This window comes from Perca fluviatilis, chromosome 13 (assembly GCF_010015445.1).
Source record: "Perca fluviatilis chromosome 13, GENO_Pfluv_1.0, whole genome shotgun sequence".
In the NCBI taxonomy this organism is placed as follows: Eukaryota; Metazoa; Chordata; class Actinopteri; order Perciformes; family Percidae; genus Perca; species Perca fluviatilis.
In genome coordinates, this window is record NC_053124.1 from 32566193 (window position 1) to 32592300 (window position 26108).

At 40.9% G+C, this 26108-nt stretch overlaps 1 protein-coding gene across 2 annotated transcripts; it reads left to right on the forward strand.

Annotated features, from left to right (window-relative positions):
• Positions 1-7607: 7607 nt before the first annotated feature.
• LOC120571112 (H-2 class I histocompatibility antigen, Q10 alpha chain-like) lies at positions 7608-21250 on the forward strand. 2 transcript variants are annotated; one of them, XM_039819799.1, is made up of 7 exons: positions 7608-7749; positions 10804-11076; positions 13414-13701; positions 15547-15831; positions 16061-16183; positions 20554-20580; positions 21093-21250. In XM_039819799.1, exons 1-7 carry the CDS (start codon positions 7695-7697, stop codon positions 21233-21235), a joined length of 1194 nt encoding a protein of 397 aa, XP_039675733.1. In that variant the 5' UTR covers positions 7608-7694; the 3' UTR covers positions 21236-21250. The 2 variants fall into 2 exon arrangements, with proteins under 2 accessions (XP_039675733.1, XP_039675734.1); XM_039819800.1 differs by lacking the exon at positions 21093-21250 and having other exon boundaries at positions 20554-20612.
• Positions 21251-26108: the final 4858 nt, after the last annotated feature.

Here is a 26108-nt window from a genome sequence, read left to right on the forward strand (position 1 = left end):
AAATCGAAGCATTGACGGCAATGCTGCTGCCAGTTCTGCCGTTGTTTACCTTTGTCTTCTTCTTCTAGTCCATAGAAAGAGCAACGTCGGTAGCCTTTGCTCATTAGCGCCACCTCTGTTCAGGAGAAGACTGCAGCTAGTGTCGCGACCACCACGGTGATCCCATGACGTCACATTTGTATGCGCCAGCTGGGCTGCGTCTAGTGTATAAAACGCTTTATACACTGCAAGCAGACGGTAAAGATGGCAAGCCTCCCGTGAGAAAATCCTCAACCGACAATCACATTGCATCCGTGTGGTTCACCAGCGTGCTGTGCAAGGACACCAACTCATTCATCCCGGTTGCGGTAGGACTGGTCTGCAACAATTCTTTGATACGAGTGGAGTTTGATGGACTTGGGATCTCGGTAAGAGCGGACTCACTGTAAACCGATAACGCTTTTTCTTCTGCGTCACATCACGCAGGATTTGTATGGACTGCACAACGTGGTCGCTAGCAAGAGTTTGCACTTGTTGAAAAGAGACTCATTTTGTTGAACTGTGAATGTTATATTTGATTTTACATCACTTGTTATTTTCCATGTAGCCTATTGGCCAAACTGGCAAATGGGTTTTGATATTGCAAAAGCTTAGTTCAGTAGCTCACTGGTGTAGCAGGTTAATAGGGAAATAACAGAGATTCTAAAATATCCCTAGATAAGCTGAAATAAGAATTTATGACTAACTAAGATTAGAACTAGAACTTAAAGAGTTAACTCAAGATAATAGAAACTAAATAGCAAATTCTATTCTTGAAACCAAATAAGTTGAGTCAAACTGAAAATAAGAAAAATAGTATTTAATTTCTTTTCATTCCAAGAAAAGGGCAAAACTTGAATACGGTAGATTGCATTTAAATGCAAAGATGGTGTCTATGTTATGTAAATTGTTTATGTGAACTGTGTTATTGGTACCATTTATTATTTATATCTGCTTCTAAATTCTTTCTATTTCTTCATATAAACAAGCTGGCATTTACTTACTTTTTGGTCTGGGTATTATTATTATTTAGCCACAAACTGCTCCTCTGAACCTAGATCCTGGTCCTAACTTATCTACTACTCGTAGTAAGTGCTACACTATCATGAGAGTGAACGCACAAAGCGAGACTTTAACCTTCTCACTGATGCTTTAAAGAGCACTGGGAAGTCGTTTTTTATTTCGGGCCCACTTCCATCTCTAGGTCGCGGAGTAGGCCTTAGACGACTTAGCAGTCACACCTGGCTTCAGTTTACGTGCAGCCTCCACAATATAGGTTTTATTGACAGTTTTAATCTGTTTTGGGAATGTGGTGTAATGGCAAATTTACATTTAAGCATGATTCTTTATATGTTTGTCTTATTTTCTTTTCTATTAGCTTTCTCTCACAATGCTGAAAGGGAGTTTATCTCATTTCCATTCTGATTATAACTAAGTTACAATCACAAAGTCTGGAACATAATGTGAGCACTGTTTGTCTAAACCGATAAATGGGTACAAGGTCACAGACTACGTTTACAAGCTGTCAATTTTCGGATTATGGTCATGTTAAGGTCACTATTCGGGTTTCTGAAACATTCGGAATAACCCGTTTACATGCGTGAGCAGAGAGAGTTACTCCTGTATACATGGAATTTGTAATCAATTGGCAATATCCCAATGTAAACGGCGACGCACGGTTAGCGTAACTTTTCGGTCACCTTCTTATAAATCTCACTATCTCGGTACTTTCTGCCGTCAACAAAAGACATCATATTCATGGTTTTCACCACACTAATAAAGAAATTGGTTTCCTCCTCGCTCCAAAAGTGTGGTGCTGTGCTGCGTCTCGCCATGTTTACCTCTACTTCTTGTTTACTTCTGGTATACTGCGCGCAGGTTTTCTGGCGCATACAAGAAGTTCCTCTACTCAAAAGACCAAGATTCCTTGCAAATAGAACATGCGCAGAACACAAATCAATGTTCCTTTTGATGGGGATATGCCGATAGGCGTGTACATGACCAAAATTTTGGGTTAGAAAAGGGGTAACCCAGGTAGCAGATTCGGGTTTTTAAAAACAGGAATATGAGCATATTCGTGTTTTTTACATGGCCGTGCGCGACCGGGTTATTGCTAATATTCCGGTTTTGAACGGGTTATTGGCTGCTTGTAAACGTAGTGAGTGTAAACTCACTCTGCCTATTCTTTTTTGCCAAATCTTTCTCTGCCTATTCAGTTTTCCCATGCCAGTTGAGATGTAAGGGGCATGTGACCTCAATGTGAAAGTAGGGCAGAGGGGAAAGAAAACAAATTGGCTCCGAGATGTCTCTTGTGTTTCTCGATTGTCTTCATGTGTATCAGATTGCCTGTAGAAAATGCAGAGTCATGATAAGCCAAGTGCATGTGCTGTCACTCTAAAGATGTATTTAAGCTCAATGTTCCTGTTCACTCATTGAAGAAACTTTTCCACACTGGGCTGCTGTCTTTTGTGAAATTTATGTTCTTCCTATATTTGCAAATATATTTTTAATAAAATACAAAAACCTCACTTGGTTTAGTCTTTGACTGTCTTATTTGTTTCACTTTACTAAACTGTAACTGTAAACAGTGGCTCGCTATTTGGCAGGGATGGGATTCATCCCTATATCAGTCCCTCCAGAAAAACGTGATTATGCGAGCGCATAATTCAACGCATAATCAGCCAAAGTCCACATATCTATGCGGGGGGGGGGGCATTTTTTCAAATATGTCGCACTTTCACTGCATAAATTGCCGATTTCCGCGCAAAATATGCAGGGCTTGCATGATTTCATAATCCCCACATTTTCATTGCAAAAAAGTCCCATAATACATCTTAGCAGAAAGTTGAAAAAATGTTGGGGGGGATCACTTTTTTTTCTCTTTTTCATCAAACCGCAGTTTTTGCAAGTTCCCGCAGTTTCATCGTGTGCCGCAACGTGCCGCATAATCAAGGATTTTTGCCCTGCAACAATCACAAAAAAACTCAGACACAGACTCATGATTTGATTTATTGGTTTATTTAGAAGGGGACAGTGCAATTTCATAAAACACATGAACAAACATGGTTAAAAAAGCCAGAATTAGCCAAAAGGCTATTTTTCATCTGTAGTCCCCTGGCCAAGATGTAAAAGAAGTATTATGATTGATGATTTACTGTTTACATTTTGTGGACATGTGCACACATGACTTCCCAGTCATGCTCTTCCATGGGCAGATGCCTCATGCCCCAGTCAAGCTCTTCTTCCTCTACAAATCAACCCTTATCTCTAGGGTAATCTTAATCTTACCCTTATCTTTCTTCAAGAGCGCCCCCTTCAGGCCCCTCTTGTCTGACTGCTCAAATAACCCTGCTAGCCCACAGACCAGCTCCATCATTCATTAATTGTCTTAGAAATAATTGCAATTAACAAAATAATAATAAAATAAAATAGTCATTACTTTTTCAAACAAATTAAAGTTTAAATAAATCCCAGGATACATCTTTTGTTATTTATCACAGTTATGGGACCCAGATACGCAGGTACACACCCTATAAAGTAAACCACGCCTCTTTATTATCATAAAACATTGTATTTTTCTTTTTAAGATTATTTTTGGGGCATTTCTGCCTTTTAATCACCAGGGCCCAGTTTTTCAAAAAATGTAATCAGGTTCAAATTGATACGGATTTGGAAATCCCAAGTTTTGCTATCCAGGATCACCTGATCCATCTTACTTTTATGCTAGTTTTTTAAAGGAAAATTGGATTGGATCACTGTGATCCAAATACCAAATTTCAGGATTACCAAATCCTGTTTACCAGAGCCTTAAATGGAGCCAACAGTGTAGCCTACTGGCTTAGCAAAGAACAACAGGTAGGCAAAATACCGGTGGCCACAAATAGCCATTGTTTGTTTTAATTTTAATAAACAGAAACACTGTAATAAACAGAAACATTTTACATTCCTTTTTTGTTATTATGTTGTTTTTATATATGTCATTAGATGTGACATGCTTCAAATATGCTTCAAATATGAAGAAATGTATATATCATCAGTAAACATTGATTTTGTGATCATTCACATTCTCTCATTTTATTTGGTTCGAAAAATCACAACTGAATCCACCCTTCTGATGGGATCAGGATAATCCTTTTTTTTTTTTTATCAAATAGATCCCAAACCAAATTCAAGGTTTTGAAAAAACCCAAAGAGCAGGTTTGATCCAGATCAAATGTAAGATCGGAAAACCCATTTCCAAGATTTGATCCAATCCGTGATCCGAGATCCCACTGGATTACTTTTGAAAAACTGGGCCCAGAACAGCATGAAAGGGGAGAGAGAGAGGAGGAAGACATGCAGGAAACCTGCCACAGGTCGGCTTCGAACCCACGACCTCTGCGACAGGGAATAAACCTCTTCATATGGGCGCGCGTTCTACCAACTGAGCTCATTCCCATCAATAAAAAACAGAGCTGAAATTTGGTCTGACATAAAGAGGTGTTCTCGATCCAGATCAAACTGAAAAGTCTGAAAGTTCGGACCCAACAAGGTGGGTGTGAAAGCCCCATTAGCCCGTTTTGTAGATGCTACGATACCATTCATACATGGTAAGAAAAATCTAGAGAAACAATGAAGGCCTGTAACAATTATTAAATAACTGTCTGACCGCAATTTTTTTTATTTCTGGAACACCACTGTAGCCAGCCAGCCAGTTGCTTCAGCTGCAAAACCCCACCTTCTTCCTGGACTACGATTCCCAAAGTGCACCAGTGTGTGTCTCCTCTCCGGAGGCCTTCGAGGACTTCGGACAGGCAGGAGGATGAGCAGGAGTTATCTCAGGACACTTTACAGATAGAGTAGGTCTAGACCACACTCTATAATTTACAGAGATCCAACAAAAAGCAGCACTTTCTACCGTCCAAAATCACCAATAAATGCTTCTAAAACAAATATAGTTAAACATTTTTTTTAAAAGCTGGCAGGGTAACATGGTTCACTCCACAGGATTATAACGTAAAACAGACGCTGGCAGCTTCTAAAAAGTGTGGAAGGACAAAACAGGCACCTGACCAAGCATCGCTTTTTGACGATGGGAGTGAGAATGTGTTGGCTCTAGAGAGGTCCTCTCGTGTGTTAAAGGGGTGATATAATGGTTATATACGGTATTTCACGCTGTTCCTTAAGGTCTCCTAATAGGGTATGTAACATTGGTTGGGCTGAAAATGACTCTTTTGCTGTTTTTTTTGGCCCTAATGCTACCCTGTTAAATGGGACTGGACTGAAACGAGAGTTTTTCTGCCTTATATGGTCTGCTCATGAATATTTCAATGAGCTGCATGCTGATTGGTTGAGCTTAGCACACACACACACACACACACGTTCCCCTCTACGCTCCCCTCTAGACGGTAAAGCCAAATGAGAAGGAGTTGGGAAGTTGACATCAACTTTTAGCTTTGTTCAGATTCGCCCGTTTTCAGAAGCAGTTTCAAATTGAGAGATTTGCAGAGGAGAGGGGTGTCAATGGGATTTTGAGCTTCTATGTATGTCCTATTTACCCAGCAAACTGTCATTTTTCAACTATGACAGGGTAAAATCGGTTTTGCATTCTATCACCCCTTTAAATTACCTAAAGGCATCTGGAGGTTTGACTACAAGCTTGGAAAAGAGGGGAGGGGTATTCAGTTGGTTTCAATCTGCATCCTCGCTGCAAGATACCACTAAATCCTACACACTGCTCCTTCTGAGGTCGAGCGCGTCGTATACAACGCCAAACGGCACTTCTGATTCATAACTTAATAACTTTATAATAATAACTAGTAGAAACATAAAGTCTTTTGGAGCTAAAAGCTAACAGTCGCACCGTTCAGCTGCTTAATAAACCGTATGTTACTACAGCTTTCAGTACTGTTGATCCAAGGTTTATCCATGTTGGATTTTTAGCTCCGAGTACTCTGGGTACTCGGAGGTTGTTCAAGTTCCTAGCTCGGAAATCTGAAGGCATCGGGGGCATGTTTCCCAACTTTTGAGCAAGGAAAATCCGACTTCCGAGTACAAGTGGAACGCACTATTATTCTGTGCACTAAATCATTTCAGTCTTTAGGAAGATGAGGGTGAATATCCACAGCTGCCTATTGGCCATGTTCTGGGCTGTAACCATTGACATGGAGCACCAGATCCCGTGTCTCTGGATGGAGACCAATGAAGGCTATTAGAAGCACTTTTCCGGTGCTGGCTGAGCGTTACTGAGCAGCCTCCAACTGAGCTTGAAGACGTAAATGTGACGTGAGCAACCTGTCTGAAAGTGTGAAGTCTTCTGGTACCTGTGCCAAGAGAAATCATAATCATTCCCAATCTTACAGAGACGGAGAGTGTAGGTATATGTAAGGAGATAACATAGGCACAGGCTAATTATTGATCACTAACATGCTAGTTAACATTAGCAATTAAACCTAAACAGCTAATGGAAGTCCAAACTGCCTGTGAGCTGCTCCTGTACTGTACAGTAATTTGCATGGTTATGATACAATCATTAGCCTATTTTTATAAAAGCGTCTGCTACGGAGCCATATCGTTAGGTACAAGGTAATGGAGCCTTTTATACATTGTCGTGTTTCTTTAGAAATAAACAATGGACAAATAGAGTCTTTAAACGCTTCAGATGTAAAGTTATTCGCTGTCAAAGTGACGTCAGAATGAATGGGAGTCAATGGGACGCTAATGGGAGGTGATGGCTTGTTAGCATCAAAATGGCGCCATAGGAGCTACGCATTCAGAGGAGAAGCTTACCCCCCTTGGCTGTAACCTGGATAAAACATTTGGGGCTGGAGCCCCAGTAGAGACCCCCCAGCTCCGCCATAGGTTGCTACACAAGGGATGTTTTTGAAGAAATATACAGTACATTCAAATGTTTCAATTAATATAACAAAACAAAAAGTCTCATTACCGGAAGGCAAAGCTGAAACTTAAAACAGAATATTAATGCGCTAATCGTTTACTGTCAGTGGAAAAACAAACATGCAATACAATACAATACAAACACAGTTGTGTGTTGTTGGTGTAAGATGATCACATAGTCACACTAAAGAGACCCACCCACACAGTTCCTGTTCTCAACTTAAATAGAAGATGAGATCAGATGTTTATATCTATATATATATTTATATCTGTGCTCTGAATCATTTCAGTCTGTAGAAAGATGAGGGTGAATATGTGTAGCTGCCTGTTGGCCTTTGTTCTGGGCTGTAACGTCACTGCAGGTAAGAACTTCAATATTGTAAATAATAACAATAATCATTTATAAAGTACATGCAGTCTGCACTATGAGAACTTGACGCTTGTGTCAGTGGTGTCTGTTATTGTTAACTATAAATCGAGGTACCTGTGTGTGAGTGTGTGTGTGTGTGTGTGTGTGTCCGTTGTCTTTCAAATAAAGTTAATGCTTCTCAATCTCTGCAAACGTGAATGTAAATGTGAAAGTATTTCAGTCAAATCCAAAGTCTAAGAGTAATTATTTATATATATATATATATATATATATATATATATATATATATATATATATATATATCAGTCGACATAAAAAACAGGAAGCAGCAGACAGTCGGTCTGCAGGCTGACACGGAGCACAAAAACACGGTCCAACCGGAGGATAAAACAGAGTTTTCAAAGCGAGAGAAGAGTCTGGTTCCGTGAAAATGTATTTCTTCGCAGTGTTTGTCCTTTTGGGGACAGGACTGGCGGCAAACGGCGGTAAGTTGAGAGTTTTTCAACACGGTCGTGTGAGTGGCGGTCAAAAGTAAAAGTAAAAAATAGACAAAGTTGTGACGTCTTTAAAATTCAAATTTCTGTTCATTATTTTGATAATTTAATTTGATGAATCATTTTTGACAATAACTGATAATAGAACGTTGAAAAACATAGAAAAGAAAAAAGAAAACTTGTGTCGAAAAAGACTACCAAAATATTGGATTTTTTTTTACATTTTGACCCAGAAAAACTAAAAGTTGCAGGTCGAAGGGGAGACAACACAAGGGTTAAAGTGATGGTTCGGAGTAATTTCACCCTAGGGTCCTTTGCACCATGACCTCGAGCCAAACACCCCCCCAGAAGCTTTTTTCACCTGGGTCTAACATTGGGAGAGTTAGCGTAGAGTAGCGTTAGCCGCTGAATAGCTTAGGCAGAGGCTAATGGATCCAGTGTCTCTTAACATTACCCCACTAATAATGCCCGAAATGATACCAAAGGTCTACACTAGTATATATAGGTTATGCACTCATAAAACGATGGATTGTAAAGTTTGTAAGTACACCAGAAGGTTATGTAAATAACACTTGCCTGCTGGCTTCTGCTCTCTGCTGTTGTTGTTGCTGCTGTAAGACGAGTGCTTAGGGACATCTACAAATTACAACACCGAAAAGAGATGCAACAAAAATATTTTTTAATTTAACTTATTTTTTAAAGTAAGTGCTGTAGTATAACTAGCAGGAGACAAGTAATAATTGAGGTAAGTTTGGAGACATTACCTTATTTAATCATTAAATTAATAAATATTTTTGTTGCATCTCTTTCGGTGTTGTAATTTGTAGATGTCCTAAGCACTCTTACTGCCGGTAGTAACAGCAGCAGCAGCAGCAGAGAGCAGAAGCCAGCAGGCAAGTGTTATTTACATAAACTTCTGGTGTACTTACAAATTTTACAATCCATCGTTTTATGAGAGCATAACCTATTTGTACTACTGTAGACGTTTGGTATCATTTCGGACAATATTAGTGGGAGTATTGTTAAGAAACACTTCCGATCCATTAGCCTCTAATAGCAGCAAATAACTATGCTACGCTACGCCACGCCTCCCAATGTTCGACCCAGGTAAAAAAAGCTTCTGAAGATTATGGTCAAAGAGATGAAATTGAACCATCACTTTAAACAACAAATAAAATCCATTTTGTTTATAAAATCCTGTATGCATGCAGTGTTGGTATAAAACATGAAGGAGATATCTGACTCAGTTAAAAGTATAATATGCTGTTGAAGTTAAAGTAAAGCTATATTGATTATGTTTACTGTTGTTAATCGTTTCTTATTGGTATTTCAAATGGTGAAACATCTTAGTTTCCTGAAACCCAAGAAGACTCTAAAGTTATTTAAATTGTTTGTTTTGTCGAGCTGGTCAGTCCAAAACCTAAAAAGATGCTTGTTTTGTGCGATAGATTACAAACTAATAAAAACTACGTTTTCAAAGCAAGAGAAGAGTTCCGTGAAAATGTATTTCTTTGCAGTGTTTTGTCCACACATAACTTTAATGTATCAATGCGAAGCTTCACCACAGTTTTCTAACGAGCTGTGTTCACACTGGAGGCAAAACGGGAAGTCGGACAGGAAGAGATAAACATCTGGGCAGCAACTCACACCTTACTTAGTAGCCACACCACAAAGCATCTTTTTAGGTTTCAAGTCTTTCCTGTTTTACTACAGTTGTTGTGCATTGAGTTCTGTTTGTGTGTGTGTGTGTGTGTGTGTGTGTGTGTGTGTGTTCTTCTTTAACTGTATTCTTTGGAATCCAGCATACTTGTGGGGTCCCGACAGCTTTGTGGGGCCAAAATGCTGGACCCCACAAGTTTAAAGGGCTGTTTGAGGGTTAAGACTTGGTTTTAGGATTAGGGTTAGAATTAGGTAATGGTTAAGTTTCCTAAGAAAATACAAGCATTGTTGGCCCTTTTTAAAAACGGTATTAGCACACTCATCCCAGGATAATTTATGGTCAATGATAAGACATATTTGTACTCCATCACCAGCTCTATCTCCTCTTATCAGAGTTGGAGTGGGTGAGGAAGCCCCACGTCTCAAATCAAAGACCAACTCTTTGGTCTTGGACGTATTCAAATGCAAGTGGGAGTTTTCACACCAGTCAGCAAATTCATGCAACACTGGACCATGTTCACTTTCATCTCGCTCCAGTAAACAGCAGCAACAACAGTCAGTGTATATATAGCAATGGTGACAAGATACTACCTTGTGGTGTCCCAATTGAAGTGAAGTGGACCCTAGATAATGTGTTCCCCACCCTTACTCTTCGTGGCCGTCCACTCAGGAAGTCCAAGATCCATTTCATTAGTGTTGAGTTTAGCTGAAAATTGTCTCTAAGTTTTTTGCTAAAATTTGTGGGTGGATGGTATTGAATGGTGATGAAAAGTCTGCAAATAAAACGTGAGCATGCGTTTTACAACCCTCCAGGTGTGTATACAGATAATTTAAAAGCACTGCAATGGCATCGTCCGTCCCCCTCCCAAATCTGTAGGCAAATTGTAGAGGGTCGAGGGCATGTCTACAGGAGTAAATGATGTGTGTTTTAATGATGACAGATCTCATGAAATGGCGTATGTATGACACGCCAATCCGTATACCATTATGGCGTGTTATCAAGACACATACTCGCTTTGTAGTGCAATTGCGTGTGAATTTATGCCGTAGCGAGTAGTATGAAAGGGCGAAAATCCGTGTAGGGAGGTTGGTCAGGGTGGTGGATGGGTAAAACACAGGACTTTCACTCAGGAAATCGGGGCTCGTGTCCCGTGTGTCACGTTTCCTTTCCACGTGTCACATTTCCTAAACTCAACTGTCGCTTTCTTTTCGCAATAATGCCACGTGGCGTGTATGTTTACGTCCGCTGTTTACAGCGTAGACATTCACGCGGAAATCTCAATGTAGGATCAATTATTTGGATGGGTTGGTCTCACTTAATCTACTGGTGCTTATCTTCCTCATCTAATCTATATCTGTCTGTCTTTCTACCTGTGTGACTCTCAGAGATCCATTCCCTCACTTACATCTACACGGCCTTCTCCAAACCTGTCGGCCTACCGGGCATCCACGAGTTCACAGCCATGGGTCTGCTGGACGGCAGGATGATCGACTACTTTGACAGCGACAACCAGAAGAAAGTTCCCAAACAGGCCTGGATGAAAGAGAAACTGCCTGCAGATTACTGGGACAAAGGCACCCAGTCCCGCCAGAGCAAGCAGCAGTGGTTCAAAGTCAACATCAACATCCTGAAGGAACGAATGAGACAGAATGACACGGGTAAGATTCGTCCATGTGTTTCCTCTATGTTGATTTTGTAGTGGCCGCCCGCCATGGTAAAATTTCTGCCGCCACGGTATCAGAAATAGGGCAGATGCACACCAGGGTTTCTGCTATGTACATGTAGCAGCGGCGCACTTATGTTGTATAATTACAGTTTTGCCCAATACACATTCTCAAAAAAAAAAATACATTTAGCAGTTTGGCTTTCCTTAGGGTCTATGTAACCTGGTCTGAAATGGTTATATTATAATTTATATATCATGATATATATTGCCTCTCCGGGAACCATCACCTTATCGTGGTGGAGAGGTTTGTGTGTCTCTATGAACCTGAGGGCTGTGTTGTCTGGAGCTTTGTGCTCCTGGTAGGGTCTCCCAAGGCAAAGTGGTCTCAGGTGAGGGGCCAGACAAAGAATGGTTCAAAAACCCTATGAAAAATCCAGGAAGCGGTGAAGTGACCCTGCCCGGAGGAAGCCCGGGGCCCCCGTCTGGAGCCAGGCCCAGATCGTCAGCAAGCGTCTGGTGGCCGGGTTTGCCACAGAGCCCGGTCAGGCACAGCCCGAAAAAGCTACGTGGCCCCCCATCTCTCCAGCCCATGGGCCCACCACCTGTGGGAGGAACCGCTGTGGTCGGGTGCGCTGCCACACGGGGGGCAGTGAAGGTCGGGGGCCTCGACGGACCAGACCCGGGCGGCAGACGCTGGCTCTGAGGACGTGGAACGTCACCTCTCTGTGGGGGAAGTAGCCGGAACTGGTGCGGGAGGTGGAGCGCTACCGGTTAGATCTGGTGGGGCTTACCTCTACGCACAGTCTCGGTTCCGGAACCATACTCCTGGATAGGGGTTGGACTCTTTTCTTCTCCGGAGTTGCACAGGGTGTGAGGATACTCACAAGCCCCCGGCTGAGCGCCGCTGCGTTGGAGTTTACCCCGGTGGACGAGAGGGTCGCCTCCCTACGCCTGCGGGTGGTGGGGGGGAATACTCTGACTGTTGTTTGTGCATATGCACCAAACAGGAGTTCGGAGTATTCGGCCTTCTTGGAGACCTTGAGTGGAGTCCTGCATGGGGCTCCAGTGGGGGACTCCATTGTTCTGCTGGGGGACTTCAACCGCGCACGTGGGCAATGATGGAGACACTTGGAGGCGTGATTGGGAGGAACGGCCTCCCTGATCTAAACCAGAGTGGTTGTTTGTTGTTGGACTTCTGTGCTAGTCATGGATTGTCTATAACGAACACCATGTTCGAACATAGGGATGCTCATAAGTGTACTTGGTACCAGAGCACCCTAGGCCAACGGTCAATGATCGATTTTATAATCGTTTCATCTGATCTGAGGCCGTATGTTTTGGACACTCGGGTGAACAGAGGGGCAGAGCTGTCACGTCCAGCTGGGAGGAGGCCTCGGGGAAGACCCAGGACTAGGTGGAGGGATTATATCTCCAACCTGGCCTGGGAACGCCTTGGAATCCCCCAGTCAGAGCTGGTTAATGTGGCTCGGGAAAGGGAAGTTTGGGGTGCCCTGCTGGAGCTGCTCCCCCCGCAACCCGACACCGGATAAGCGGAAGAAGATGGATGGATGGATGATATATATTTTTATCACAAGAAGCTGCAATGTACTGTATATCGCAATATGTATTTTAGGCCATATCGCCCATCCCTATCCAGATGAGTATAGAAAAGTATTTTCCCCGACTGAAAAAGGCACGTGTTGAGGATGAGGACCAGCCTGAACCGGAGGTATCAGTCTGAAACAGAGCTCAACAGTCCGACCAGTGGAATTAGTTATGTTATTAATTTGTTTATAATATTTTCAGGCTTCAACCAGTGAAAGACAGGGTCAGGGAGAGAAAGAGAGAGATTCGTTAGGCATTGAAGTAAGAGAGGAGGACAGCATCCAACTGCGTGTCCTCAGGTTTTTTTTTTTTGGGGGGGGGGGCTTTTACCTTTATTTTAAAGTGAATAGATATGAAAGGGGGAGAAAGATAGGGGATGACACACAGCAGAGGGCAGCAGGTCGGATTCAAACCCTGCGCTGCTGTAGGACTCAGCCAACATGGGGCGAACGCTCTTACTGGGTGAGCTAGAGGCCGCCAATCCTTCTCCGTTTTTTATACTACTACCCCCCCTTCTCCCCCAGCATTATAGGGGGATCAGTGAGCGTCTAATGATGAAAAGCCCAAAAATAAAAGGGAAAGGTGGTGCTGAGAAGGTCAGACTCAAAAGGAAAAAAGGGATCGTGTTGCTGTGCTATGTGTTCATTCATTCACCGGACCATCCGTTGTCCATCCTTGTTGTTAGCCATTAGTTTCACTGTCCTGTGCTTCACTTTGCTTTCAGACACCCATATTCTCCAGTGGATGCACGGCTGCGAAGGTGATATGAAGGACGGAGTGATCAAGTTCCGACACGGCATGGACATGTACAGCTACGACGGAAACGACTTCCTGTATTTTGACAACGCCAACGGCGTCTGGGTCGCTCCAACTGCCGAAGCAGTCCAGACCAAGAGAAAGTGGGACGAAGTCCAGGTCCTAAAAGAATACACCAAAGGCTACCTGGAGAACGAGTGCATCGATTGGTTGGGGAAGTTCATCGATTATGGACAAAAGCAGCTAACAGAAGCCAGTATGTATTAATTTAATCTAGAGATAATAGAAGTAGCTTTAGTATTGGAAGGACTGCAGGTTATCAAAATATGAAACTGGTCTTGAAATGATTTGTATTTACACAAAAACTTTTGTTGTTTAGACAACTGACAAAACTAATTACTTACTTAGTTACTTAGTATTTTTAAGGGGGTGCAAGCCTGTGACCGTGTCTTGAGAAGCTCTAGCTTGTTGTTTTATTGTCACTCACTTAAGGCACCCTGCCATTCTCGCTCTAACTTACGCTACTCTTGTGAGGGGGTTGCAGTATACCACAATACCGTGGGAATTTCTTGCTTTTTAACTGCGGTAAGAAAAAATCCATACCGTCCCAGCCCTACGCAGGATGTTGCGATGTTGATGCTAAAACCTTTTTGCTGCTTGATAGAAAAGTAAACTTTCAGCATTCTCCTTTTACATGATTGTGATTGTTACTGGCCAACCCATCCCCTTTAAGACAGGTGGCCACGTGGGCAGCGGGTGGATGTGACCTAACATCAGCATACCTCTCAAGTCTCACGCATTGGGCGTGAGACACACGCATTTCAACCCGTTCACACGCTCACACACCTTGTATTTCTCAGGCAGAAAAATTACCAGGATAATGCCCACCAAGTTGCGCTGCTATTTTTTAAACAGTGGAACAGGTAGAGGAATCAAGTGAGTTCCCCGTAGAGTTCAGAAGGCCCTGCCACGCACCAGCTGAGTGAGTGCGGATTTCAAGTTGCGGCTTTCGTCGCTGTTTGTGACTTTGCCTAAGATTGAGTGACAAGTGTACTCGCCCTATTGTTTATCAGGTTGCCATGACTTCGCGAGTGATGACGTCCTGTCACTGTACCAGTTGAGGGGAGAGAGAGCGGATGACAGTTCGCTGGAGTTCAGTAGCGCACACAGCTCTTTAGAGTCATGTAATTATGACTTTATATACTACATGTACATAGCGGAAACCCTGTTGTGCGTCTGCCCTATTTCTGATACTGTGGCGGCAGAAATCAGCATAGAGGAAACACTGGGTAGCTTTTGCGCTTATTATTATTATTATTATAGCTACATGTTGAATCAGCTGCAGGGCTACTCTGACAGTTTTATATTTTTATAAAGATACCCATTTTATAATAGGTCTACCCATAATATTTTTATAACAGTACCCATAATAATTTGGAATATTTTTAGTTTTTTCTTTCCTTTTATTTTTACTGCACAACCTCCCGGCCCCCATTGTGAAAACCTTTGGCCTAGGCTATTTCATTATATTTTATCCAGACAATGCATAGTATTCATTATTGCGCACATACACATACACATACACACACAAAGAAATACTGAATTAAATTAAAAAAAAAATATTTGTACAAATTTTCTGTCATTTATCAGATCAGACTCCGTCCCCACCCAAACCCCTGCCGCCAAAATCTCACTCTGAACTCTGTTCAAAACTTGAGAGCCCTGCGTCAGTCCGACGGGGTTTGTTATGGGAAGTGAGGCTCTCCGTGTGTAGAAAAGTACCATAAGCGGCAGCTGCCACTGACACAGTGATGCACATGCTTAAATATATATATATATATATATATATAATTATAACTTTTCTAACACAGTATTTCCAAAAGTCTTCGTTTTTAGGGGCTTGGAAATGCCGGAGTAGTGGGGACGCACAGTAAAGTACATTCACTAACAATCATGACCTTCAATTCCAGACAGAAATTTAGTTTGACAAAAGGCACAAAGTTACAGTTTGATGTTTCTAGTTTTAGTATAACAATTACTTTTTGTGTTATATTTGTGTTTTAATTAAAACATTTTGCGTTTTTTTGGGGTTTTTTTTCAGTTCCTCCGAAGGTGCACCTGTTTACAAAGAACACCAAAGTTGAAGGAAAAATCCTTTTGACGTGCCTGGCCACAGGTTTCTTATCAAAAGAAATCACCCTGCACATGAAAAGGAACGGCCGTATTCTAACTCCAGCTGACGGGGTTTGGTCCTCCAGCGTTCGACCCAATGGTGACGAGACCTTCCAGAGACGAGACAGCGTGGAGATTTTACGGAGTGACGTGTCTACCTACACCTGTGAAGTGATCCATCAGGCATCCAAGTTACATGTTAAGGAGGAGTGGGGTAAGAAACTTTATTATTTTTGTCATCTGTCACATTTTCTTTTTGCGGTGTTTATTGCAGGAAGTTGCCAGTAACGTGTCTCAAATGATTGAAAGTACCGTAGCGGCAAAGATTCCTCACCACAGAATCTGTCACAAGGAAGATTAATACATGAAACCCCACAAATAGAAATGATGTTCAAAGAGAACTGAATAAAAAACAAACAATGTGAATGTTTTCTGTGTTTTAGATCATAAAGTTCCTGAGGCCTCTGGAGGAATCATTGGTGGGGTGATTGGAGCTGTGTCCGGGACCCTTGTCGCGGTCGGGCTTGGGGCGGTGCTGTTAGTCTTGTGTAGAAGAGGAATAATTGGTAGGTGCAACATGACTATTGTTCTCTTTAAACAACAACAACAACAACATACCAATGGAGTAGAGCTGTCAATTAGAGACGCACCGATTGAACGGCTGGTGATTGGCCGATTTTCACGTGATCGCAATGACCGGCAACCGGCCGGTCAGTCTGACATATGCCGATTTTAAGCCGGTCAAATGCTGTAAATAAATAACATTGTAAAGGCTACAATACACTAGGCTAGCAAATAATAACAATAAACCCACTATTAATTGCATTATCTTAATGCAGTGTAACCACTGTAGTATGTAAATAATGCACATAAAATACAAACGTGAGCAAGGGCGTTCAACAATCGTCATTATATCAAATCATCATCCACGTACAACCTAGCTAGCAGGTGAAGAATACAAACAACGAAATCACAAGCTAACAATGTACTGACAACATAAGTTATATGACTTACAGCGCGTGTCCGCGCTATTTTCCTACATGCACTCTAACAATCACTGCTTATAGACGGCCTTTTGTACAAATGCATTACCTGTTTTCCCTGTTTTCATACAGAAGTTTAGTTTGCTAAAAATATTAAATTTTTTTAGTTGGATATTGGATGTGAAAAGAAGGAAATGGTTCTTCCATAACATTGCACTTTAGATGTGTGTGAATTTCCCACGCCAGGAGAAATTTATATAGTTCTATTTTATAGCGATCGATTATCTGTTCAAAAAATGTTATATGTTCTATGCAAAATGTAAAATGGTCTATTAAAGAAAAGATAGATAATAAATATTTGTGTGTGCTGTAAAATGGTTAGAAAAAATTAAATCGGATTCGGCTAAAATCGGTATCGGCAAGTCAAACTCAATGAAAAATTGGAAATCAGAATCGGCCTAGAAAATTGTAATCTTCCTCTATAATACCATCGAATATCATATGTTATTTTTTTATATTTAAATAATATTCAAATATTTACATGGGTGATAGAATGCAAAACCGAGTTTACCTTGTCATAGTTGAATAACAACAGTTCGGTGGAGAGAATGGACATACAGAGAACCTCAAAGTCCCATTGACACCTCTCTCTGCAAATCTCACAATTTGAAACTGCCGTTAAAAATGGGCAAATCCCAACGAAGCTAATAGTTGACGTCAACTCAGGTGGCTGTACCTTAATTGGCTCTGGTCTTTACCTTTGTCACGCCGCAACATTTACATACAGACTAGAGATGATCCGATACCGATACCGATACCAGTATCGTATGTAAAAGGCCCTTACAGAAATATTCCAGTGTATATTTACCTTCTATATCGTAAATGGGCCTCTAAAAAATGACCATTGTAGTGAGTGATGACGTCGCCTAATAAGTCTCTGAGCAGTGTTTACCTTTCTAATGTCCGCTAGCATACAGGCTAACTATAGCTAGCTTTGTATATAACTTAACAAAAACCCGCCCATCTCAAAGGAGCAAAGCTCAATATTTCATTCAATAAAATTATGGTACAAAAGGAGCACTAACGCCACAGGTCTTATGTTGACAACGTGGACACAGATATAGGCTAACGCTGTTGCGCTAACGTTAGCAAACGTCGGCGTAGTGTTAGCTAGCTGTCTAAACTTGTGAAAAGCCGAACAGCATCCCCGTCCAAGCTGTGTTTCACTTTCCCTCCAATATTAAAGCCTCCAAAGTCCCATAAGATTGTTTGACTTACTTTGTTGGAAATAAATATGTGAGAAAGTTTGCACACAAGTTGTCAACATGGGGAACAAGACAATGTACTATGATTTCATGTGTTTTCTATCTCTACCATGCAGCTGGCCCTCATAACCCTAAAAATGAGAGAATTACATTTTTTTTTTGTTTTATTTTCATTTCCAAATATCACTTTAAGTCATACTGCTGTAACATAAAGACGTTAGGTTGTCTTCAAATTAATTCAGTATTCGAACAGTGAATTTAAACGCTGTGTATTTAAAGGTCCCATGACTAGGGTTGGGTACCGAAACCCGGTTCCATTATGCTATTCCTACGCAAACGGTAGTATTCGGACCGGATTAGAACGAACATTTTGGTTCCTTATTTCGGTTCCGACTGAAATATTTTCCCTCTGTCGCTCCGGACAGCGGCAGACTCTTTTTTTCTTTCTCCCTTTTCTGCCGAGTGGCGCACATGACCGCTCACGGTGTGAAGCGCGTGTCCGCGCTATTTTCAGACATGCACTCTACAATCACTGCTGATAGACGGCTTTTTATACACGCTCAGAAACGGACGTAAAAATATCACACTTTCTCTGTAGTCTACCGTTAGCTTGCTACCGTAAATGTAGGCTACTTTTAAAAATGGCATATTTTCCCTCTGGGCTCACCAAAACGGACGTAAAAGCATATTAACCATTCTTCTCTGGACGCAGAGAAAGCATTTGATAGAGTTGAGTGGAACTATCTATTTGCTGTATTAGACAAATTTGGATTCGGTTCAAAATTCACTTCTTGGATTCACTTGCTTTATCAACAACCAATGGCAGCTGTAATCACAAATAAAATATGCTCACAGTATTTCTCTCTGTCTAGAGGTACACGGCAAGGTTGTCCCCATAGCCCTTTGCTATTTATTTATTTTTACTCAGATCCTCACAGTCTATTGGTGGTATTAAAAGAATGAATGTCGGGTATAAAGTTTCTTTATATGCTGATGATCTATTATTATATATAACTAACCCACTGTCATGTGCCTCTCAGATTGTGAAGATATTCAAAGACTACACGTCCTTTTCAGGTTATAAACTAAACTTTTCTAAAAGTATATGCTTCCCTATAAACCATATACGGACTTGCCCTTTTGCATATCAAAATCTTTTAATTAAATACTTAGGAATTAATATCACTCGCTCATACACTGGTCTGTTCAAATTACAGTCCCATACTTAAAAAACTTGAATCTGACTTCCAAAGATGGAGTGTTATATATTTGTCTCTAGCTGGCAAAATCAATTGTGTTAAAATGAATGTGCTACCCAGATTATTGTATTTGTTTCAGAGTCTTCCAATTTTCCTGCCAAAGTCCTTTTTTCAGTCAACTAATAGGTTGCTGTCCTCCTTTATTTGGGGCAGCAAAAAAACAAGAATACGTAGAGAGCTTCTTGAGAGACCAAAAAAGGATGGAGGATTGGCTCTCCCGAATCTGTAAAATTATTATTGGGCAGCAAATTTACAAAAAGTCGTTTATTGGTTTCAGTCTCCAGATACAGACTGGTGTGCAGCGGAAGCTAAATCATGCAAGTCAACATCTCTTGCGGTGCTGATTACAATGAAGTCACCATTCTCACCATCGCAATTTTCCTCAAGTCCAGTTGTAATTTCGACTCTCAAAATATATAACCAGTTTAGACAAGCATTTCAACTCACAGATTTTTCCTTGGAAAGCCCCATATGCAATAACCATCTTTTCCCGGCTGCCAAGCTAGACCCTACTTTCAAGCAATGGCAGCACTAGTTAGGGATTAGTTAAATGTAGCGACTTTTTTATTGATAATGTTTTTGCTAGTTACAATGATCTTGTTAAAAAATGTAGTCTTCAAAACTTCAGAGCCCACTGCTCTGTGTTTCCACAATTGCCCTCTGATTCACGTTTAGATTTAGTTCTGAAGGTCCCTTCACACCTTAAGGGATTTATTTCAAAACTATACAACCTGATCATGTCATTCCAAAATGTATCAATAGAAAAGATCAAAACAGAATGGATAGGAGAGTTAGGAACCATCATATCTGAAGACACCAGTTGTTGATCGAGTAAATGGGACTTCTTTTTGTGCAAGACTCAATCTGATTCAGATGAAGGTTCTTTACCGTATTCATTATAGTAAAACAAAGTTGGCTAAATTGTACCCAAATATAGATGAAACGTGTGACCCGCTGCAAGGCATCAAAGGGAGATCTAACCCATATGTTTTGGTCATGTCCTAAATTGAGACAATATTGGTTTTCAGTCTTTGAGATTTTAAACTCAGCTTTTAAATTAAGAATTCAGCCCAATCCAATAATGGCTCTGTTTGGAGTCAGAGGTGACGACTCCTGAATAGCTAAAAATAAAGACCTCATAAGGAGAAGATTCCTGATTGGCCCATCTGAGCTTTCATTTTCTCAAAGGCAGAGCAGGATACCCAGGGCTCGGTTTACACCTATCGCCATTTCTAGCCACTGGGGGACCATAGGCAGGCTGGGGGAACTCATATATATGTTAAAAAACCTAATAAAGTGAGATTTTCATGGCATGGGACCTTTAAAGTTCACTGGACTCAGCCAATGAAAAGCCTCTGCAGATTTACACCATTTTGACTTCATCCATGAGTAATTACACAGTCTGTAATAACATTGTCTTTATTTACAGGAGCTTGCGGAAACAAAGGCAGCCAAGGTAACTACTTAATTTCTCTTAAAGTCTTGTGAAGTTCATTGTTCAGAGTCACTGTGCACTCAAGCATATGACTAGAGCTGTAACAATTCAAAATTATCATAAAACATTGTATTTTTGGGGGTATTTGTGTCTTTAGTCACCAGAACAGCATTAAAGGGGAGAGAGAGGGGGAAGACATGCAGGAAACCTGCCGCACATCAGATTCGAACCCGCGACCTCTGCACCAGGGAATAAACCTCTTCATATGGGCGAGCGCTCTACCAACTGAGCTCATTCCCATCAATAAAAAACAAAACATTAAACAGAGCTTGTTCAATTTCTCTGGCTTGAGACAGCCCAGGATGTTTGGAGTTGATATGACAATAAGCGGCCGTAGCCGCTAGAATCAAACAGCTGAAATTTGGTCTGACATAAAGAGGTGTTCTCGATCCAGATCAAACTGAAAAGTCTGAAAGTTCAGACCAAACGAGATTTGGAGATGCTACGATACTAAACTTTTCTTTTCTTCACAGGATATCTCAACAGCAGTTCCAGTGGTGGCTCTAGTAAGTATCTTTATCCACAGAATGAATTTTCCCACGTTGTCATCTGCCCCCTGTCTTTATTTACTTGTGTGTGTGTGTGTGTGTGTGTGTGTGTGTGTGTGTGTGTGTAGGCAATAATGGCGATATCATTAGCACAGTCGTGTACCAACCTGTCCTCCAGGGTAAGTGTTTTCCTCTCTTTTACATAAATCTGACAGCTGATGGCCAATGCTTCTTTCAGACAGTCACCCAGCCTCTTGGCTTCCCGGATGCTTGCAGGGGACTGGAGCTACTTTAGGACAGGAGCTACTTTAGGTCCACATAATGTAAAATGACGAAACACTGTCTGAGTTATATAAAATCTATGTTGTGAGAAAACTAACATTTACGGACATTTTGTATCTCAGTTGATCTTAGTTAACAAAGATCTTTAACTTCTTCTTGCACATACACACACACACACACACACACACACACACACAGACACACACACACACAGACATGCACAGACACATAGACACACAGACACACACCTGTCTGAGGTTTACACACACACACTCTCTCTCTGTCTCAGGTGTGGTTTCACAACGCGGGCCAAACTGAGACGCTCCTTCACCGCCGATGACTCTCAGGTCAACTCCGCCCAATCCCAAGAGAGGCGCATCACCGTGGCGACCGGCTGCCCATCCCCATCCTGCTCCCCGCCCGACCAATCACAGCCCTTCTCTTCTAACTTCTTGATACTCATTTTTTAAAAATGCACAAAGAGACCTTTCTACAGCCTATAACACATCTGATTAATCAGTCCTTAAGACAATCCATTGTCCATGGAAAGATCAGATATGGCCAACTTTCGGCCAATCAGTATTTTGCATGTTGTTTCAAAAATTGTCAAAAAATGGGTGGCTAAATTACCGATTCAACATCTCAATAAAAGCAATAATTCACTCCACCCTATGCAATTTGGGTTGAGAGCCCATCACTCAACAGAAACAGCCAACTGTTTGTTTTGGAAAAGGTTAAAGGCTACCTAGATAAGAGTTCTTATGTTGGTGCTGTCTTCCTAGACCTAAAGCGAGCTTTTGATACTATTAATCACAAAGTTCTTTTATCTAAATTAATATATTTTAATTTCTCTGAGCAAGCTCTCAACTGGATGAAATCTAACCTGCCCAATAGAAAGCAGTGTGTTTGTATTAATAATTCAAAGTCCCCACTCTGTCAATGTCCAGTAGGGGTCCCCCAAGGCTCCATACTTGGTCCAATCATGTTTACTCTGTATGTAAATTATCTGCCAGGGGCATGTAAAAATGTTGATGTCCAGATGTATGCAGATGATGCTGTAATCTTTACACATGCTAAGAACTACAGTGCCTTGCGAAAGTATTCGGCCCCCTTGAACGTTTCGACCTTTTGCCACATTTCAGGCCTCAAACATAAAGATATAAAACTGTAATTTTTTGTGAAGAATCAACAACAAGTGGGTCCCAATTATGAAGTGGAACGAAATTCATTGGCTATTTCAAACTTTTTAACAAATAAAAAACTGAAAAAGTGGGCGTGCAAAATTATTCAGCCCCTTTACTTTCAGTGCAGCAAACTCTCTCCAGAAGTTCAGTGAGGATCTCTGAATGATCCAATGTTGACCTAAATGACTAATGATGATAAATAGAATCCAGCTGTGTGTAATCAAGTCTCCGTATAAATGCACCTGCTCTGTGATAGTCTCAGAGGTCCGTGTAAAGCGCAGAGAGCATCATGAAGAACAAGGAACACACCAGGCAGGTCCGAGATACTGTTGTGGAGAAGTTTAAAGCCGGATTTGGATACAAAAAGATTTCCCAAGCTTTAAACATCCCAAGGAGCACTGTGCAAGCGATAATATTGAAATGGAAGGAGTATCAGACCACTACAAATCTACGAAGACCCGGCCGTCCCTCTAAACTTTCAGCTCATACAATGAGAAGACTGATCAGAGATGCAGCCAAGAGGCCCATGATCACTCTGGATGAACTGCAGAGATCTACAGCTGAGGTGGGAGACTCTGTCCATAGGACAACAATCAGTCGTATACTGTACAAATCTGGCCTTTATGGAAGAGTGGCAAGAAGAAAGCCATTTCTTAAAGATATCCATAAAAAGTGTCGCGTAAAGTTTGCCAAAAGCCACCTGGGAGACACATCTAACATGTGGAAGAAGGTGCTGTGGTCAGATGAAAACAAAAATCGAACTTTTGGCAACAATGCAAAACGTTATGTTTGGCGTGCAAAAAGCAACACAGCTCATCACCCTGAACACAACCATCCCCACTGTCAAACATGGTGGTGGCAGCATCATGGTTTGGGCCTGCTTTTCTTCAGCAGGGACAGGGAAGGTGGTTAAAAATGATGGGAAGATGGATGGAGCCAAATAAAGGACCATTCTGGAAGAAAACCTGATGGAGTCTGCAAAAGACCTGAGACTGGGACGGAGATTTGTCTTCCAACAAAACAATGATCCAAAAACCTAAAGCAAAATCTACAATGGAATGGTTCACAAATAAACATATCCAGGTGTTAGAATGGCCAAGTCAAAGTCCAGACCTGAATCCAATCGAGAATCTGTGGAAAGAACTGAAAACTGCTGTTCACAAACGCTCTCCATCCAACCTCACTGAGCTCGAGCTGTTTTGCAAGGAGGAATGGGCAAAAATGTCAGTCTCTCGATGTGCAAAACTGATAGAGACATACCCCAAGCGACTTACAGCTGTAATCGCAGCAAAAGGTGGCGCACACAAAGTATTAACTTAAGGGGGCTGAATAATTTTGCACCCCAATATTTCAGTTTTTATTTGTTTAAAAGGTTTGAAATATCCAATAAATTTCGTTCCACTTCATGATTGTGTCCCACTTGTTGTTGATTCTTCACAAAAAATTACAGTTTTATATCTTTATGTTTGAGGCCTGAAATGTGGCAAAAGGTCGAAAAGTTCAAGGGGGCCGAATACTTTCGCAAGGCACTGTACCAAGAGATAGCATCCACACTTACATCTGCAATGGCTCACATTGATGACTGGGTCACTAAGTCATGTCTCTATCTAAACACCAAAAAACTGCCTGTATGGCGTTTACCAAACAAAACATGAAGATGTTACATTCTAATGTTTTCCTTAGGCAAGGCAGCTTTATTTGTAAAGCACATTTCAGCAACAAGGCAATTCAAAGTGCTTTACATAAAAACGATTAAAAAAATTAAATAAAATTAAAAACATAAAATACGAGAATAAGCATTACAGTGCAACATTAAGAGCACTTAAAAACAGTTAAACATTTTTAAACATTAAAACTTTTTGTCATATCCACTATTGGTCCCTCTGGGACATGTGGTTTACTCTGCTTGCCACCCATCTTGGCATAGGAGGAAAGGAGCTTGATATTGTTAATTAATTCAAGTATCTAGGAGTCATATATGACTCCTACCCTTACATTTAAAATTAATGTAAAAAAGGTGGCAAATAAAGTTAAAATTTACACCAAAGCTGCCAAGTTGTTCTTATATACTATGATCTTTTCACATATTGAGTATTGTTTTACTAACTGGTCATTAACTAGCATAACTACTAGGGCTGTCAAATGATAATTCTTTTTAATCACGATTAATCGCTGAATTTCTATAGTTAATCGCGATTAATCGCATATTTTATCACATGATTAAAATTCTATTATTTTGCATTTCAGAACTGTTATTAAGTACATATCAATAATGGAAAGCAATTCTTACCAGTGTATCTCATATCTGTGAATCTAGTCACACATTATAATCTAGAGTCAATATAGTGTGCAGTAACCCCTAAATAATTTTTGATTACTTACTGACGTAAGTGATCACCTTGCATCACTTTGCAGCAATTATAGTTTGGCTGCTTTTTCCGTGTCGTCCATTTCGCAAGAGCGGTAGTAATTGTTTGGGATTTGGTTTCATCCGCAGGTCGGCAAATAGCACTCTCCAAAATAGTGCTTTGCCTGAGCCCAGTAGTATCAACCTGAGTCACATTAATTAGCTCGTAGGCGGTAGCTCAAGCTTGACGTGCTTCTGTGATATTTTAATTCGGCTTTACACAATGTGCATATGGCTTTCGACCCATCCGGGAGTTTTGGAAAATAAAAAGAACCATTCCGAATTGTGTTGCTGCTGTCTTTCTCCATCATGCCTCCAGCCTGCAGCAGCAGGATGTGTTACTAGGAAGTCACGAAGCCGAGTGAAGTGAAAATAAATTAATGAATGGCGGCATGTGAAAATTAACGCGTTATGTCCGGCCCTTAATCACTTCGCGATTAACGTGTTAATGCTGACAGCCGTAATAACTACTCTTAAAAGCATTGACTCTCTATTTAAGAAAACCATAAAAACTTTTGATTAAAAGGCCTTGGTATATAAAGTCTTACATAATCTTGCCGCCAGTTAAACTCTGGAATAGCTTGCCCCTCCCAATAAGAGAGTGTCCTACATTCAACACCTTTAAAACTCACTTAAAACAGTGGCTCCTAGAAAACCAGAGATGCACTTTTAACTGTCACACATAGCCTAGAATAGAATGCCTTTTATTATCATTATACCCATGTATGAGATTGAAGCAACTCCTTTTCCAGTGTCAACATGTATGTAAGAGAAATGTAACAACAAGGAATAAAATAAGTAGTGCAAAAGAAAAAAGGGGGGGCGGGGGGGTAAGGTGCACAGTTCTGAGATGCTATATACATGATAAATATGGTTTGTATACAGTGTGATACAAAGTGTGAAATAATTATATTGCACAGTAATGAAATTGCACAGAATTATCAGTGTTATCAAAAGTATTAAATATTGCACAGTAATGAAATTGCACAGAATTATCAGTGTTATCAAAAGTATTAAATATTGCACAGTAGGTGGGTAGAAGAAAGTCTGGGGGTTCAATGCGTTTTCTTTATTTTCATGACTATTTACATTGTAGATTCTCACTGAAGGCATCAAAACTATGAATGA

Coding starts and splice junctions, on each gene's coding strand:
- LOC120571112 (XM_039819799.1), top strand. CDS start 7,695: ATGTATTTCTTCGCAGTGTTTGTCCTTTTGGGGACAGGACTGGCGGCA. Junction 13,702..15,546: donor AAAGCAGCTAACAGAAGCCA/GTATGTATTAAT, acceptor GTTTTTTTTCAG/TTCCTCCGAAGGTGCACCTG. Junction 20,581..21,092: donor CGGAAACAAAGGCAGCCAAG/GTAACTACTTAA, acceptor TTTTCTTCACAG/GATATCTCAACAGCAGTTCC.